At 37.7% G+C, this 18,097-nt stretch overlaps 1 protein-coding gene across 5 annotated transcripts in view; it reads left to right on the top strand.

Moving 5' to 3' along the window:
* The window catches only part of ANKHD1 (ankyrin repeat and KH domain containing 1), a 116,853-nt gene that overhangs the window by 5,668 nt on the left and 93,088 nt on the right, over positions 1-18,097 (top strand). For all 5 annotated transcript variants that reach the window (XM_030869408.3, XM_030869403.2, XM_030869405.2 and 2 more), the window contains exon 2: positions 17,231-17,384. In XM_030869408.3, the coding sequence (XP_030725268.2) occupies positions 17,231-17,384 (154 nt within the window). The remainder of the gene's footprint in view (positions 1-17,230; positions 17,385-18,097) is intronic.

An 18,097-nucleotide genomic window follows, 5' to 3' on the forward strand; every position in this document is an offset into this window, starting at 1 on the left:
CACGGGGTTAGTTGCTCCGCGGCATGTGGGATCTTCCCGGACCAGGGCTCGAACCCCTGTCCCCTGCATTGGCAGGCGGATTCTTAACCACTGCGCCACCAGGGAAGTCCTCTCACTTGTTTCTACTTTGAGATAATGCCCTTCCTACTCTTATGAAATTAATTTTTAAAATAATCGTGTTTGACAAAATATCAAATTGGAAAGTTCATGTTAGGACTCTGGGTAAAGCCTCAACAGTCTGGGAACCATTGATCTGAATGACTTGCTCAGGATCACACAGCTAATTTATAGTAGAAAATAGGTTATGTGACTCCCATTATAGTTATCTTAACTGCTACATTGTCCTGCTGACTGTTTCTCTTCTGATGCATGAACTTAATTAGTTGCTTAGGAAATGCCTTCTCAAACTAGCATTTAATCCGTAGTTGACCTTCTTGGAAAACTTTTATATTATGAAATTGGTGACTGCCATGTAGATCAATCAGTATATTAAGAAGGCAGTCAGGGACTTCCTGGTGGCGCAGTGGTTAAGAATCCGCCTGCCAGTGCAGGGGATACAGGTTCAATCCCTGTTCCGGGAAGATCCCACATGCTGCAGAGCAACTAAGCCCGTGCGCCACAACTACTGAGCCTGCACTCTGGAGCCCGTGCTCTGCAACAAGAGAAGCCACCCAATGAGAAGCCCACGAACCGCAAGGAAGAGTAGCCCCCGCTCGTGGCAACTAGGGAAAAGCCCGCGCGCAGCAACTAAGACCCAAGGCAGCCAAAAATAAAAATAAATAAAATTTTAAAAAATTATTTAAAAAAAAAGGCAGTCAAAGGTGTGCCATTGAGTATTGGAGGAACACTACTTTAAGGTAATTTTGTAATTGCACTTAAACTCGGAAAGTTTAGGTCTTATTATTATTCATTTTAAGCGAATTAAGAAGTATTAGAAGTACCAGTATAGAAAGGCATATAACCAACTTTGCCACTATGGGAAACATTGGTTTTAATTTGTAAAAATTAAAATCTGTGTGCTATTCTATTGGTAGTTACTTATAGTGTATGTTTCCTATGAATAAAGATCATTTGCCTTATGATGATTGACTGGTTTACCTTTTTTCTGGTCAACTTTACCTAAACCAGGAGGAAAGTAAAGTTGTATATAAAGCTTTTTTTTATTTGATAAGCTGAAATTTAGCAACAGTTTGTCAAAGAACACATTCTGCTCTTCCTCCGCTCTACAGCCTTCTGTTCTCACAAAGTTTTTCCCTTAATGGATGCTGTTTTCATTAGTAGAAAGAGTTTGTTTGTTTGTTTGTTTTTTTAAAGTAGATATCCCACCGTATCCTAGTGGTTTGATTCACTGCGTTAGTTTGCAATTTTGAAAAGAAAAAGGCAAGTACACTCCCAGGGATTAGCCCCAAGAACCAAAGAGTTGAACAGGAGAACAGTTTATTAAATTGTCAAGTTTTGATGCTTTGTAATGAGGACAGTTAGGTTGAGAACAATTTTTTAAAATTGTGGTAAAACAAGGATAACAAAATTTACCATTTTAACCATTTTTAAAAATTGTGTTAAAATATACATAACATAAAATTTACCTGTTTGTTTTGGCCATGCCGTGTGGCATGTGGGATCTTAGTTCCTCAACAAAGGATTGAACCCTCGCCCCCTGCAGTGGAAGTGTGAAGTCTTAACCACTGGACCGCTGGGGAAGTCCAGAATTTACCATTTTAACCATTTTAAAGTGGTTTTAAGTACATTCACATTGTTGTGCAACCATCACCACCAGCCATCTCCAGAACTTTTTCATCTTCCAAAACTGAAACTTTGTACCCATTAGACAGTAATGCCCTGTCCTCCCTTCTCCAGCCCCTTAGCAACCACAATTCTACTTTCTTTCTCTATGATTTTGACTACTCTAGGTATCTCAAATAAGTGAAATCATACAATTTTTCTACTTTTTGTGACTGGCTTATTTTACTTAGCATAATGCCTTCAAGGTTCATCCATGTTTGCAGCACTGACACTTAGCTGAATACTGTTCTATTGTATGTGTATACCATATTTTGTTTATTCATTCATCTGTTGATGGACACTTGGATTGCTCCTCTGCCTTTTGGCTGTTGTGAATATGCTGCTGTGAACATAGGTGTATAAATACCTGTTCAAGTCCCTGCTTTTGCTTCTTTTCTGGTATATACCCAGAAGTGGGATTGCTGGAACATCTGTTAATTCTATTTTTAATTTTTTGAGGAACCACCATACTGTTTTCCATAGCAGCTGTACCATTTTACATTCCCACTGGCAAAGCACAAGGATTCTGATTTCTCCATATTCTAGCCAATACTTGCTTTCTATTTTTGAGAATAGCCATCCTAATGGGTGTGGGTTTGATGTTGAACATCTTTTTCATGTGCTTATTGGCCATTTGTGTATCGTCTTTGGAGAGATGTCTATTCAAATCCTTTGGCTCTTTTTTTTTTTTTTTTTTTGGCCACACTGCCCAGCTTGTGGAATCTTAGTTCCGTGATCAGGCAGGGATTGAACCTGGGCCCGTGCAGTGAAAGCGCCAAGTCCTAACCACTGGACCACCAGGGAATTCCCCCTTTGCCCATTTTTAATTGGGTTGTTTTTTCATTGTTTAATTGTAGGAGTTCTTTGGATGTTAATCCCTATCACATGTATAATTTGCACACATTTTCTAACATTCCATTGGTTGCCTTTTTACTCTGTTGTCCTTTTGTGCTTAAAAGGTTTTAGTTTAGATGAAGTTCAGTTTATCTGTTTTTTTCTTTTATTGTCTGTGCTTTTGGTTTCATATCCATTAAGTTGTTGCCAAATCCTATGTCATGAAGATTTTTTCCCAATGTTTTCTTCTAAGAATTTTATCCTTTTAGCTCTTACATTTAGGTCTTTGAGCCATTTTGAGTTAACTTTTGTTTTTGGTGTAAGGTCAGCGTCTAACTTCATTCTGTAGCTTGTGGATATCCAGTTTTTCCAGCACCACTTGTTGAAAAGACTGTAATTTCTCCATTGAGTGGTCTTGGTATCTTGGTTGAATTGAATTGATCTTATATGGGAAGGTTTTTTCTGGGCTCTCTGTTCTATTCCATTGGTGTATATGTCTGACTTTATGCTAATATCTCACTGTTTTTATTACTGTAGCTTTAGTAGTAAGTTTTGAAGTCAGGCAGTATTAATCCTCCAACTGTGTTCTTCTTTTTCAAGATTGTTTGACTAGCTAGGGTTCCTTGAGATTCCACGTGAATTTTAGGATGGGTCTTTGTATTTCTGTAAAAAATGCCGTGGGATTTTGATAGGGATTGCATTGAATCTATAGATTGCTTTATGAGAACAAGTTTGAATACAAATCTTACATAATTGTTTCACCACAGTAGATATTAGCAAATCAAAAAGCTTGAGCTGACAAAACATTTGAAAGCTTCTATGACAGGAGGAGACTGAGCACTCACTGATGTCCTCCCTGAAGCCATTGAACCCAGTTCACATGGAATACTGTGCTCTAAGTAGATGTTTATTTTTTCTTTTTTTAAGTCTTTATTGGATTTGTTACCATATTGCTTCTGTTTTATGTTTTGGTTTTTTGGCCACAAGGCACGTGGGATCTTAGCTCCCTGACCAGGGATCGAACCTGCATCCCCTTCATTGGAAGGTGAAGTCTTAACCACTGAACGCCAGGGAAGTCCCTAAGTAGATGTTTCTGTAATATAATCGTTATTTTTTCCCTGTTTGTCCTCATATTGACTAATTTGTGATTGATCATGATGCTTCATATGTTGATAAAATGCTAGGAAGAATACTTTTTATGCTTTTTATCACTAGAGATGGGATGAGTTCCATTTCGGAAAAATTGTCTCAATCTGGTATTAAATCTAGATAAATGAACCTGCAGTATTTTCTTTAATGATGTAGAATTTAAAAGTTTTCACATAGGCATTTTATGAAATCTGAGTCAGAAAATAAAGGTTTGGCCATGTCAGTTGATACCTTGAGTGGTACACTTTGAAAGTACTTCCAGCACTTATCAGCTTCTAATTGATTTTCTCCTCGTGTTTACTTATTCTGCTAAATCTCTACATTTCTATTTTGGCCTTTTAAAAATTGTACAGTTGATAAATTCAGTAACATATGTGACACAGACTGTCATTATCAAAGAGCAAACCCCCAAAGGGGCAGTAGTCCAATTATATTGGATATATTCTCTCTTTTTTTTACTACATTTTATTTTGATATAATTTCAAACTTACTGGAAAGCTGCAAGAATAGTACAAAGATCTCCTCCCATATATCCTTTATCTAGACAGACCAATTTTGTTCATTTTGTCCCATTCCTCTCTCTCTCGACAAACAAGTAATTTATTTTCTGAATCATTTGAAAGTAGACTGCATACATCCTGTCTCTTTTACCCTTAAATTCTTTAGTGTATCTTTCCTAACAAGAAAGGCATTCTCTTACATAACCACAGTGTATTTATCAAAATAGGAAATTTATTAAATTTCCGAAGTATTTTTCAAATTCAAATTCCTAAAATTAAAAAAATTGAAATAGAATTCACATAATATAGAATTCACTCTTTAAATTGTACAATTCAGTGTTTTTTTAATACATTCACAGAGTTGTGCAACCTTCACCGTTATCTATTTTAAAAAATTTTCATCACCCCCAAACAAAACCTTGTACCCATTAGCAGGCATTTCCCATTCTGTCCCTGCAGCCTTTGGTAATCACTTTCTGTCTCACTGGATTTGCCTAGTCTGGGCATTTCATATAAATGGAATCATACAATATGTGATCTTTTGTGCCTCACTTCTTTCACTTAGTATATTGTTTTCAAGATTTCTGCATGTTGTATCATGTATCAGTACTAAATTGGAATAATATGTTTTGTGGATATACCACATTTTGTTCATTGGTTGATGACATTTGGATTATTTCCACTTTTTTTTTTTTTTTTTTTTTTTTGCGTCACGCGGGCCTTTCGCTGTTGGGGCCTCTCCTGTTGCGGAGCACAGACCCAGCGGCCATGGCCCACTGGCCCAGCCGCTCCGCGGCATGTGGGATCCTCCCGGACCGGGGCATGAACCCGTGTCCCCTGCATCGGCAGGCAGACTCTCAACCACTGTGCCACCAGGGAAGCCCCTACTTCCACATTTTGACTATTGTAAATAATGATACTATGAACATTTGTGTACAAGTTTTTTATGACGATATCTTTTCAGTTCCCTTGAGTGTATACCTTGGAGTGGAACCTTGATCATATTATAACTCTGTTTTATTTTCTGAGAAACCACCAGGCTGTTTTCTGTAGCAACTGCATGATTTTACATTCCCAGCAGTGTATGAAGGTTCCAATTTTTCCACATCCTTGCTAACATTTTTTTTTTTTTAATATCCATGCTAGTGGGTATGGAGTTTTCAGTTGTTTTTTTTTTTAAATAAATTTACTTATTTATTTATTTTTGGCTGCCTTGGGTCTTTGTTGCTGTGTGTGGGATTTCTCTAGTTGCGGCGAGCGGGGGGCTACTCTTCGTTGCAGTGCGCAGGCTTCTCATCGTGGTGGCTTCTCTTGTTGCAGAACATGGGCTCTAGGCATGTGGGCTTCAGTAGTTGTGGCTCAGTAGTTGTGACTCGCGGGCTTAGCTGCTCTGCAGCATGTGCGCTCTTCCCAGACCAGGGCTTGAACCCGTGTCTCCTGCACTGGCAGGTGTATTCTTAACCACTGCACCACCAGCAAAGCCCCTGGAGTTTTACCTCATTGTGACTCTGATTTGCATTTCTCCAATGACTAATGAAGTTGAGCATCTTTTCATATGCTTGTTGTCCATTTGTATGTCTTTGGAGAAATGTTTATTCAGATCTTTCTCCCATTTCTTGGTTGGGTTGTCTTTTTATTGTTGAATCATGTTTGTTGTTTGTTTTTAGGAAAAAACATGTATTCTGGATACATACCAGTCCCTTATCAGATACATGATTTGGAAATATTTTCTCCCTTTCTGTGGGCCATCTTTTCACTTTCTTGATTGTGCCATTAAATTTTATTTTTTTAAGTTTTTAAATAAATTATTTATTTATTTTTGGCTGTGTTGGGTCTTCATTGCTGCACACGGGCTTTCTCTAGTTGCAGTGAGCAGGGGCTGCTCTTCGTTGCAGTGTGTGGGCTTCTCATTGCAGTGGCTTTTCTTGTTGCGGAGCATGGGCTCTAGGTGCGCGGGCTTCAGTAGTTGTGGCACACGGGCTCAGTAGTTGTGGCTTGCGGGCTCTAGAGCAGAGGCTCAGTAGTTGTGGCGCACAGGCTTAGTTGCTCCGTGGCATGTGGGATCTTCCCGGACCAGGGCTCGAACCCATGTACCCTGCATTGGCAGGCAGATTCTTAACCATTGCACCACCAGGGAAGTCCTGTGCCATTAAATTTTAAATTTTGGTTGGGCCCAATTTTTATATTTAACTAGTTTTTCTTTTGTTACTTGTGCATTTGGTGTCATGTCTAAGAGACCATTGCATAATCCAAGGTTATGAAGATTTACACCTGTTTTCTTCTTTTCTTCTAAGAGTTTTATACTTTTAGCTCTTACATTTTGGTCTTTGATCCATATTGAGATTTTATGTAAGATGGGAGGTAGAGATCTAACCTCATTCTTTTGAATGTGGAGATCCAATTGTCCCAGCACCATTTGTTGAAAAGATACTTCTTTCTCCATTAAATTGTCTTGACACCCTTTTCAAAAATCAGTTGACTTTAAATGTGATGGTTTATTTCTGGAGTGTTTATTTCTATTTTATTCCACTGTTCTATATGTCTTCTCATGCCAGTTCCATACTGTCTTGATTACTGTAGTTTTTTGTAGTAAGTTTTGAAATTGGGAAGTGTAAGTCTTCCAATTTTGTTTTTTTTTTAAGATTCTTTTGGCTATTCTAGGTTACTGGATATGTTTGTGCTCGTCATCTGGTCTTCGGAAGAGGTATAATAGAGGGTATTTTATATGCTACAGAATTTGTGGTCACACACGAAAACCACCCCTCCTCCATTAATAATATTCCATTTCTTGAAATTTCTGCCCCTCTTGTATACACTGAAGGTGGATGGTTGGGAACTCTTATGATTTAAACCTGTGTTTGCTAGGCTACCAGAAGAGGAAGTTGTTGTAGTGTTTGTTTGTTGTTTATGCATCCCCTCCCTGACAAAGCCTGGATATATGTTTGAGAGGAGACAAAACTGAAGAGGGAGGAGGTGATTAGTTTGGGTAGTTGTAGTCTAAATATATCTGATGTGGACTATATAGAGCTTGCAAGAAGACTATGGACAGAATTTCTTTTTCCAGGATAATAAACAAATGGATAAGTGGAATAAAATATAAAACATAGCAATTAGAGTTTTTGCATCTGGTATCTTCTAACAATTGCTTAAGAGTTGAGAATTCAATATTTGAGTAACACACAATTAGCTTGACACCCAAGCCAGTGTTATCACCTGTGTGATTAAACTGCAAAAACAAATCTTGGATGTTATTGCTCAAATGGTCCCAATTATTTTAATTTACTAGTTATTTTGACTCTGAATAGTGAGAATCTATACTATATTTTAGTACCTGTTTTGCTTGAGACTTGACTGAGAAGTTAACAAAGAAAAGTTTATTTTCTTTTAGTTTGAAGAGACCATTATTTAAGGCTATACTTAAATCAGGTGCATGTATTTGACCTATTACCACCCCCCACAAAATTTTGAATAGTATGATAACAGTATCAAAAGTACTTACTACTATGTACTATCTCCTTGTTAATCTGTTGAAAGCATGCTCTCATTCTCTACAGAGGAAAATCAGTGTTTAGTTTGGGGTAGAGACTCTTTTTCATGAACTGATATCTTGCATAATAAAATTATATCTTTCAAAGATTAGTGTCCTTGGCACTCTGTTTAAGAATTCTGATTGGTATCGTAGGGTAGATTCCACAATAATTTAACTAGAATCTACTATTTGTTAAGCTTTGTGCTGGGCTTTGGGATTACAAAGATGAAAAAATGTGGTCCCTGCCCTTAAAGACATCAGGCTTTTCAGGAACATGAACATTTCAGAGAATGTGAAAACCAGGTAAATTATTTATTCAAATTATATTTGCCCTTCTAAACTAGTTTTACATAATAACAAATTATATTTGAGTGTTTGTTCTAGGCATGTGTACCTTAATTGCATCACCTCATTTAATATTTTCCTAGTCTTGTGACAGTCCAAGATCCTAAACTCAATATATGGATCATTGCCCTGTGTTAGTTGGATGATCACTGTAAAGGTTGATGTTTGGATGTCTTACTTCAGGAGTTTGATGGACTTTAAGTGACAGGTTTAAAGGGGCAGTGATTTAAAATGAAAGGATACAAAGTTCATCAGCATAAGATATTTGAGCAAAACCACAACTGCTTCATTATGTTCTATAAACTCTCCAAGCATGTCCTGCTCCAGAGCCTTTGGCATTTGCAGTTGGCTCTCACAGGAGCATTCTTCTCTTAGATATCCGTGTGGCTACCCTCTCTCACTTATTTTAGCAGTCTGGTAAGAGCCCTTCCTACTGCCTACAGTATGTATGTTCCATAAACATCTCAGACTCACAATTCTAAAACTGAACTCATCACTTCCCCCTCTACGCCTATCCCTTCCCCACCCCCACCTTTGTAAATTGCATTGCCCTAAAACTAGTCAGTGTAGTCAGAAACCTTGAAGCTTGCATCTGCTATATCTTACCACATACATCCAAACAGGTACTAAGTCCTGTAGGTTCTTTCTTAGCGTCTTGTTTGTCTCTTTCTCTGTATTCTCACTGCTTGTGCTGTAAATCAAGTCATCATCTTTCACCTGAACTTATTGTAGTAATCCCTGGCTCTATCTACCTCTGTGATTATACCTCTAATTCTTCGTTTACCCTGCTATCACAGTAAATTCTCTAATGCCAGTTCAATCATGTCACTCCTTTGGCAAAAAGGTTTCCCATTCCTTAGATAAAGAATAAATCAAATTCCTTGGTATGGCATACAAGGTTATTTAGGATTTGGCTTCTGTCTATTTCTATCCTTGCTGTATCCTACTTTATTTGCTTTTTATATTCCAGCCATACCAAATTGCTGTAGTTCTCTGAACATATCAAGCTATTAAACGTCCCAAGTAATTTGCTCTCACTGCTTTGGCTTCTAGAATCATGATAATAACTACTGCATACTGAGTGTTTATTGTCCACTGGACTAAATGCTTACCTTTACGTTCTTAAATAAACTTTACAACTACCATATGAAGGAAGTGATATTATTCCCAATTTACAGATGAGGAAACTGAAGCTTAGAGACATTGTATAATATGCACAAAGTTGTACATCTAGTGATGGAGCCACGATTTGAATCAGGTTTCTTGGAATGTAAAATCCATGCTTATAACTACTACTCTACACTGCAGCTGTCACTAATGGCCCCGTTCCCCATCCTGTTGGATACCTTCTTGTTCCGGATCATCACCTCTGATTTCCTTCATTACTACCCCAACTGGAATCGACCATTTCTTCCTTCCTCTGTGTTCCCACGTTGTCTGTATATAACTCCCTGTTAAATAGCATCTGTAGTACTTTATTGCATTTATTTGATTATCTGTCTTAATGAGCAGGAATCATGTCTTATTTATTTTTGTGTTTCCCATATACAGTAGAATGTCTGGCACTTAGTAGGTGCTTATTAAATGTTGGGTTTAATAAGCCAATGTTGAATATATATATAGTGTTTAATATGCTCAGATTACTTGTTAGCCTAAGACAACATAATGGATTTTATATTTTTGTGGAGTAGAGAGTAAGAGTATAGGAACACAAGGTCCTTAGACAAACTGACCTTAATAATAGTAGTAATGGTAATATTAATAGTAATAATAACATATTTGTTGAGTGATTACCATGTATTAAGCACTGTTGGTACAATTTTAGATATAGTATCTTGCTTAATCATCTATAACCCTGTGATGTAGTTACTACTATTAGCCTTATCTTATAGCTGAGGAAAATGAGGCTAACAACGGTAAAAAGAGTTAGCTAAGATGGCACTGTGAACAGTGGGCTAGTGTTCTAAGAGACCTTGCTGTTAGTCATTATGCTCTCCTCCCATTATTGATATGAATTGGAGGTGTTTGAGTCTCTTTTTAACTTACTAAAATTAAGTATTTCTTTGGTGTGTTTGATGCTTATTTTTTTATTTAGGGTAATGAGCAGAAGCCAGGACTTCTTTCTAACCTCAGTCTTACCCATTTATTATGATAGGGCAAATACAGAATAACATTTCAACATTAAGCTTTTCTTGGACTTAATTGCCAGGTTCTTCATTCCTTGTGACTTTCCTAATGAGTATGCGAGGAGTCTTCCCTTTTTTAAAATATATTGTGGCACAAATTTTGTTGTATGTATGTTGGTTAGAAATAATGTAGTGGTACTGCCAGAAATTACTAAATAAAAGCATGATTTGTCTGTCTCTCTAAGAACTCTGGCAGAGAGGAGTTTGTGGGCTTGATAATCTATTACATTTAATTTAATTTAAAGGTTTTTCCTGACATTGCTCTTATTGTTAAACTGCAACATCATGATGCTTGTAGATTCTCTGTTTACTTCATTGGTTAGTACGCATTTGTTTTAGTCATACTCCACTGTTTAGAAGAGTCACTTAATACAGTTTGGTGTGGTGAAAAGGGTGTGAGCTTTGGAATCTGAAGCACATGGCTTCAGATACCTGCGTGGTTATGTGATCTTGGGTAAGTCACTTAACTTTTCTGAGTTTCATTTAAAATGAAGATGTTAATCTGCTTCACTGAGTAGTAAAGATGATGGAGTGGAATAATATATGGAAAATGCACTTAATGGTAACTATTATTTAAAAAAAAAACCTTTCTTTTCTCCCATGTTTAGAAACTTCAAAAAATAATAGATTCTGTATTAAAACTATGGTGTAGAGATGAAGTTTTTGTAGTTGACTAAAGTGGAGTTAATTTTCTCCAGCTTTAACTGAGAATTAGGAAAAGCCTGATGGTTCTCTCTTGTGCTGTTTAAACTAATTAACTTCAGAAATCCCGAGGTAACAGTTATGTTTTTTGAGAAGAGGATTGTGGATCTGAAATTGGGCATACAGTTTTCCTCGTAGAAAGAAACTTGAACACTTTTTACGATGAGGCATATAGCCTTTGCATTCCATTACTTCCAGATGTTGTTGCTGATTATATTGGGCCTTACAGTATCAGCAAAACTCGTTCCTAAATTTATAATTATTTGGTCTCAAATTGCATCTGTATTACTTTTTCCTTTTGAGTGGATCTTGGAGCATGTTTGTGGTGGATGCAACTGTTGAAACTTTGGAGTACCACGTTTTTTGCAAAAAGGAATTACCATGTCTTTCAGTAATTATCTCTTGGAATGCTGACCCATCCTTTTTGCTGCTCCAAGTAGAAATCAGTAGTAAGCTACCTGCATTCTAAAATTGGTATGATTCTAATTTAAAGACTTTGGGTGGGAAAAGGTAAGACATGTTTATCTCTCCAAATGTTAACTAAGAGAAGAAAAATAATAGCAAGTACATTTTAAAAATATATATTTTTTAGATGTTTAAATGTTTTATTTGGCTTTTCCTTTTTAATTATCAAATCTGAATTTCTTGAGGAAGCTTTATTTTTGAAGGTTTATAAGAAGAGGTAGTGAAAAATAAAGGGTTTAGCCTTCCTCTTGAACTTTCTCATAGCTCTGGTTGGAATTCATGGGAGTGATGATGATTCTTTTTTTGTGTGTGTGGTACGCGGGCCTCTTAACTGTTGTGGCCTCTCATGTTGCGGAGCACAGGCTCTGGACGCGCAGGCTCAGCGGCCATGGCTCACGGGCCCAGCCGCTCCGCGGCATGTGGGATCCTCCTGGACCGGGGCATGAACCCGTGTCCCCTGCATCGGCAGGTGGACTCTCAACCACTGCGCCACCAGGGAAGCCCAGTGATGATTATTCTTTTTTTTTTGGCTGTGTTGGGTCTTCATTGCCGTGCGCGGGCTTTCTCTGGAGAGAGGGAGCTACTCTTCGTTGCGGTGCATGGGCTTCTCATTGCGTTGGCTTCTCGTTACGGAGCGTGGGCCCTAGGCGCACAGGCTTCAGTAGTTGTGGCATGTGAGCTCAGTAGTTGTGGCTCACAGGCTTTAGAACACAGCCTCAGTAGTTGTGGTGCATGGGCTTAGTTCCTCCGTGGCATGTGGGATCTTCCCGGACCAGGGCTCGAACCCATGTCCCTGCATTGGCAGGCAGATTCTCAACCACTGTGTGCCACCAGGGAAGTCCCGAAATTGTGGGGTTTTCTGTTGTTGTTTGTTTGTTTGTTTCTTGGTGGAAGTGAGTTTTGGCCAAATCATAGCTAGGTTAATAAATGATTTTTTCCTAATTAGATTTTGGCCAGGGTGACTGAGGTGTTTTGTTTTTTTTTAGGTGGTAATAGCTGAGTCTGTGGTTATTCTCCCTAGTAACTATTGCCATCCAGTGGTTCATTTTGAAATGTCATATGGGACAAAATGCTTGTTCCCCTTTTCCTCCCTTCTACCTTTGTTTAAATTCTAGTTGAAGCTAAAAACCACACTCATTTTTTTTTAGAAGAAGGGAGGGAGAAAAAAGACTTTTGAGGGGGAAGACATAAAGAGTTTGACTTTAGCGTTTTAGAAGAGGTAACCTATAAGGGAAAAAACAGGTAGTTTTTTGTGGGCCAGATTTCCTCCCATTCTTTTTCCTCCGCGTTTTATTTTTGTACCTAATCAGAAGTAGGAAAAAAATCTGCCATGTTTAAGACTTGAAATAAACTTTTTTGCCATTGGTTAAAAACAGTACCACAATAGGTTGATGTTTTATGTTTGCTGCTGAATGTAGCTGCTGGATAGAGATGAGCTGTGTAACTACTGTTAAGCAATAAGGAAATTTCTGTGATCCTTTAGCTGTATGTAGGAAACTATGAGGCTTATATATTCATTTGCATGATGAAAACTAATTTCATTAGATATAATATTACTTTGAACTTATCTATTATTTAGACATTTTTTTGGTGTTATATCACTGAGCCTTTATATGAAATGTATGGTATTGGTCTTACTATTTCCATGTAGCTATAAATGGTTTCCATCTTGACTGGCCAGGTACCTTTTGAGGTAATGCTGTTGCAATCGGCATTGCAACAATATGTGTTTCAGCAGGTTTATCAGGTAAGATATTTATGAACTGCCAAAAACAATCCCCCAAATAGTCCCAAAGTAATAGGCATAACTGGATATTTTATCCTTTTATTGAATCCACATTGAGACAGGCTTTTAAAAGTTTATGGAAAGTAGGACAAAAAAGTATGAGAATTGAGTGCCTTTGGCACATCTGATTGACACAAATGTATTCAAGTCATTTATGTGTATAGTTATGTATAACTCATTCTGGGAACTTAAGATTTTCCCCACAAGTGTTACAGATATTTAAAATTTGATCTTGTGTGTCAGAACTTAAATATAAAATGCCTAAAACTACATTTGAAAATTCAAGTGATTCTCACAAGGAAAAAAAAGTTGTAACTATGTGAGGTGATAGATGTTAACTAAACTTACTGTGGTAATAATTTCATAATATATACTGTTAGCAGTCACTCCCATTCTTCCTTTCCTGACTCTTCAGGAGACCATTAATCTTCTTTCTGTCTCTGGGGATTTGCCTGTGCTGGACATTTCATATAAATGGAATTGTACAATATGTGACTTTTTGTGCATTCTTTCATGCTAAGCATGATATTTTCAACGTTGTCAGTGTTATAGCGTGTGTCAGTACTTGGCTGAATAATATTCCATTGTATGGATATACCACATTTTGTTTATCCATTTACTAATTAACAGACATATGGGTTTTTTTCCACTTTTTGTCTACTATGCATAATGCAGCCATGAACTTCTATGTACAAGTTTTTGTATGAACATGTATGTTTTCAGTCTTCTTAGGTATATACATAGAAGTGGAATTACTGGGTCATATGGTAATTCTGTGTTTAATTTTTGAAGAACTGCCAAACAGTGTCCCACAGTGGCTTCATCATTTATACTTCCACTAGCAATGTACAAAGGACCTTACTTTTTTGAGAGCTGACCATTCGTCACTTTCTAAGTGCACCTTCAAGCCCATTTTTTATTTCATTCCCTTACTCTCCACCCACATGTCTGACCACCTATTGAAATTCTATGCATCCTTCAAAGCCTAGCTCAAATGCTACTTCTTGTACAAAGTCTTCTTGGATTACTGGAGCTGGAAGTGATTTCTCTTTAATGCATATAGTTTTACCATTTATTTCTCTTGGAGGCCTTTTGTGATAGTTGTTGGTGTCTTTGACATTTCTTCTACCACATTTTTGTACTCTCTTGGTATTGTACTTTGTATAAAACAGGACTTCAATAAATATTGGAGAATGAATGGGAGAGAATTGGAAATCCTTAACTTGGATTTTTTAAAAGTTACATAATACATGTAATCTGTATTCATCTCTGTAATATGTGTAATACTACATCAGAACAGTGCTGCTTATAAAATAGACATATTAACATCTAAATACCATATTTAATAAATTTCAGAATTTGGAATTGTGGTTTTTATCCTTACAACTGGCAGGTATATGTATCTGCAAATATGTAATATTTTCTTGCACTTGCAACAAGCTCTTTGTTGTACAAGCAGTTACCTTTCAAATCATTTGAAAACTGGTAGTCTACATTTATCTGCTGGCATTGATCTAGAATGACATCTTTGTCTGTAATTATATATTAAAGAATCTGTATTACAACATAGTACATGGCTCATTGTTACTGGGTCTGAAGTTAAAGATTTATTTTATAAAAATAAAGTACATCACTAGATAATAAAATATTGTTATATCCACATCATTTTAACTTTACTGTCTTTATTAAGATATCTTTATTTGGTCTCCATTGTGAAAATTGATGACCAACTAGTCAAGTATTCCAAATAATGTAGTCCAAATACTGTGGTCCTTTGTTTATTAATTTGTTAGGTAGTATCTATTGCCTAGTGTTTAAGAGTTATATGGCCTTTGGTTTTTTTGGGGTTTTTTTGCGGTACGCGGGCCCCTCACTGTTGTGGCCTCTCCTGTTGCGGAGCACAGGCTCCGGACGTGCAGGCTCAGCGGCCATGGCTCACGGGCCCAGCCGCTCCGTGGCATGTGGAATCTTCCCGGACCGGGGCACGAACCCATGTCCCCTGCATTGGCAGGCAGACTCTCAACCACTGCACCACCAGGGAAGCCCATATGGCCTGTGTTTGAAACCTGGCTTTGCCATTTATTAGCTGGCAGAAATACTTAACCTTTCTGATCCTGTTTGTCTGTCTACAAGTATATTAACCTCCCTGGTTAGACACTTTTTATATATGTAAATTTACTTTATTTTTGGCTGCATTGGGTCTTCGTTGCTGCCCGTGGGCTTTTCTCTGGTTGCAGCAAGTAGGGGCTGTTCTTTGTCGTGGTGTGCAGGCTTCTCATTGTGGTGGCTTCTCTTGTGGCACACGGGCTCAGTAGTTGTGGCTCGTGGGCTCTAGAGCGCAGGCTCTGTAGTTGTGGTGCATGGGCTTAGTTGTTCCGCGGCATGTGGGATCTTCCCGGCCCAGGGCTCAAACCCGTGTCTCCTGCATTGACAGGTGGATTCTTAACCACTGCAGCACCAGGGAAGCCCCAGACATATTTATATACTACAGACCTGTATAGGTATATAAATATGTACTCATGATTATATATACATGAGTACTCATATGTTCATGTTCGCATACATATACATACATACTTTTAGCAAAATAAATATCATACTGTTATAAATCTTGTGGTTTTCACTTAATTTTATGACTGTTTTCTTATGCCATTAAATATGCTTCAAACACATTGTTCTTAATGACTGCATAGTGGTCCATTCTGTGAATGTACAAAATGTACTTACCAAATCCCCTATTGTAGTTTTTTTCACTTCATTTCTGGAATTTTAATTAATGCTGCAATGAACATTCTTGCACATTTTTGTCTGGCATTCAGATAATTTTTTAAGGATAGATTTTTTTTTAATGGAATTACTGGGTCAAAGGGCATGTGCTTTTTAAAAATAAATTTATTTATTTATGGCTGCGTTGGGTCTTCGTTGCTGCACGCGGGCTTTCTCTAGTTGCAGTGAGCGGGGGCTACTCTTCATTGCAGTGTGTGGGCTTCTCATTGCAGTGGCTTCTCTTGTTGCGGAGCACAGGCTCTAGGCATGTGGGCTTCAGTAGTTGTGGCACTCAGGTTCAGTAGTTGTGGCTCTTGGGGTCTAGAGCTCATGCTCAGCAGTTGTGGTGCACAGACTTAGTTGCTCCGCGGCATGTGGGATCTTCCTGGAGCAGGGCTCAGACCCGTGCCCTCTGCATTGGCAGGCGGATTCTTAACCACTGCACCACCAGGGAAGTACGGCATGTGCTTTTTAAAGCATTTTGATACACATTTCCAAATTGCTTCCCAGAAAGGTTGTGCATATTTTATTTGGTAAGAAAATTTAGAATTAACTTGATTTGAAATTAGAGGGTTGCATGTTTATTTTCGTAAGTTGATTTTGCTTATAGGATTCATTTCAACAAATATGTATTGAATAAGTACTATGTACAAGGTATTCATAGGCTCAGAGGATAGAGCAGTGAACAAATGACTATGATTCCTAACCTAATAGAGTTTTCCTGTCTAGAGCAATTAGGATATTTGATAGTGGATTAAATCTTCTTTAGTTTGTCAGAATTGAATATATTAATTGGAAGAGAGGAAAAATGATACTTTAATGACCTATTTATGCTATCTAGGCTTTCTACTATCTACTCCTGCATACATCTTCCTAGGGCCTATGTTGATGTACTTGTTTCATTTAAAAAATGCTGCTTTTCAGGCTCTGTGGTAGGCACAGAAGATTCATTGCTCTCCAGGAAACTTTAATCTGGTGTGTCTGGGTTATATCTGTAGTCGTGTCTGAAGATAAGCAGATAGTCAGGAGGCTCCCTCAAAGTCCCTCCCTATAACCCCCTGTTTCTACAATGATTTATTTGGTTATATTTGAATTCCAAATCAGAAGTCATATTACCTTAAATTGCTGTTATTCTAACAATATTAAGATCAGCTTCATGGATATTGCATCTTTAATTCCTAAACAGGTTGAATCATTTATTTTGGACCAAGAAGATCTGGATAACCCGGTGCTGAAAACAACATCAGAGATATTCTTATCAAGTACTGCAGAAGGAGCAGACTTACGCACTGTGGATCCAGAGACACAGGCACGACTAGAAGCATTGCTGGAAGCAGCAGGTACTTTATTTTCTCTTTTTCATCTTTTTAAAAGACTCCAGGGAATACCCTCGTGGTTCAGTGGTTGGGACTCTGCGCTTTCACTGCCAAGGGCATGGGTTCGATCCCTGGTAGGGGAACTAAGATCCTGCAATTCGCGTGGCATGGCTGGGGGAAAAAAAAAAAAAAGACAAAAAAAAAACCCCAAGACTCCATCTCTATACAAAGTTATAAAAGATTATCCCCAAATTATATATGTTATATAAAATTTGAAATCTGTAAAATTTGTTTTTTTTAATTTCCTAAAGAAAATGTTCACATTTTATGTTTAAAAAATTCTTGGTTGAAAGTTCTCAGTGAGTGATTTCTAGGCTCAACACTAACTTTTTTTTTTAATTGAAGCATAGTTGATTTACAATGTTGTGTTAGTTTCAGGTGTACAGCAAAGTTATTCAGTTTTACACATATATATATTCTTTTCCATTATGGTTTACTACAAGTTATTGAGTATAGTTCCCTGCTATACAGTAACATTTAACCATTTTTAAAAAATTTATTTATTTTTAGCTGTGTTGGGTCTTCCTTGCTGCGCGTGGGATTTCTCTAGTTGCGGCGAGTGGGGGCTACTCTTTGTTGAGGCGCACAGACTTCTCATTACGGTGGCTTCTCTTGTTGCGGAGCACGGGCTCTAGGCACGCAGGCTTCAGTAGTTGTGGCACGTGGGTTCCGTAGTT

Source organism: Globicephala melas, chromosome 3 (genome assembly GCF_963455315.2).
Source record: "Globicephala melas chromosome 3, mGloMel1.2, whole genome shotgun sequence".
In the NCBI taxonomy this organism is placed as follows: domain Eukaryota; kingdom Metazoa; phylum Chordata; class Mammalia; order Artiodactyla; family Delphinidae; genus Globicephala; species Globicephala melas.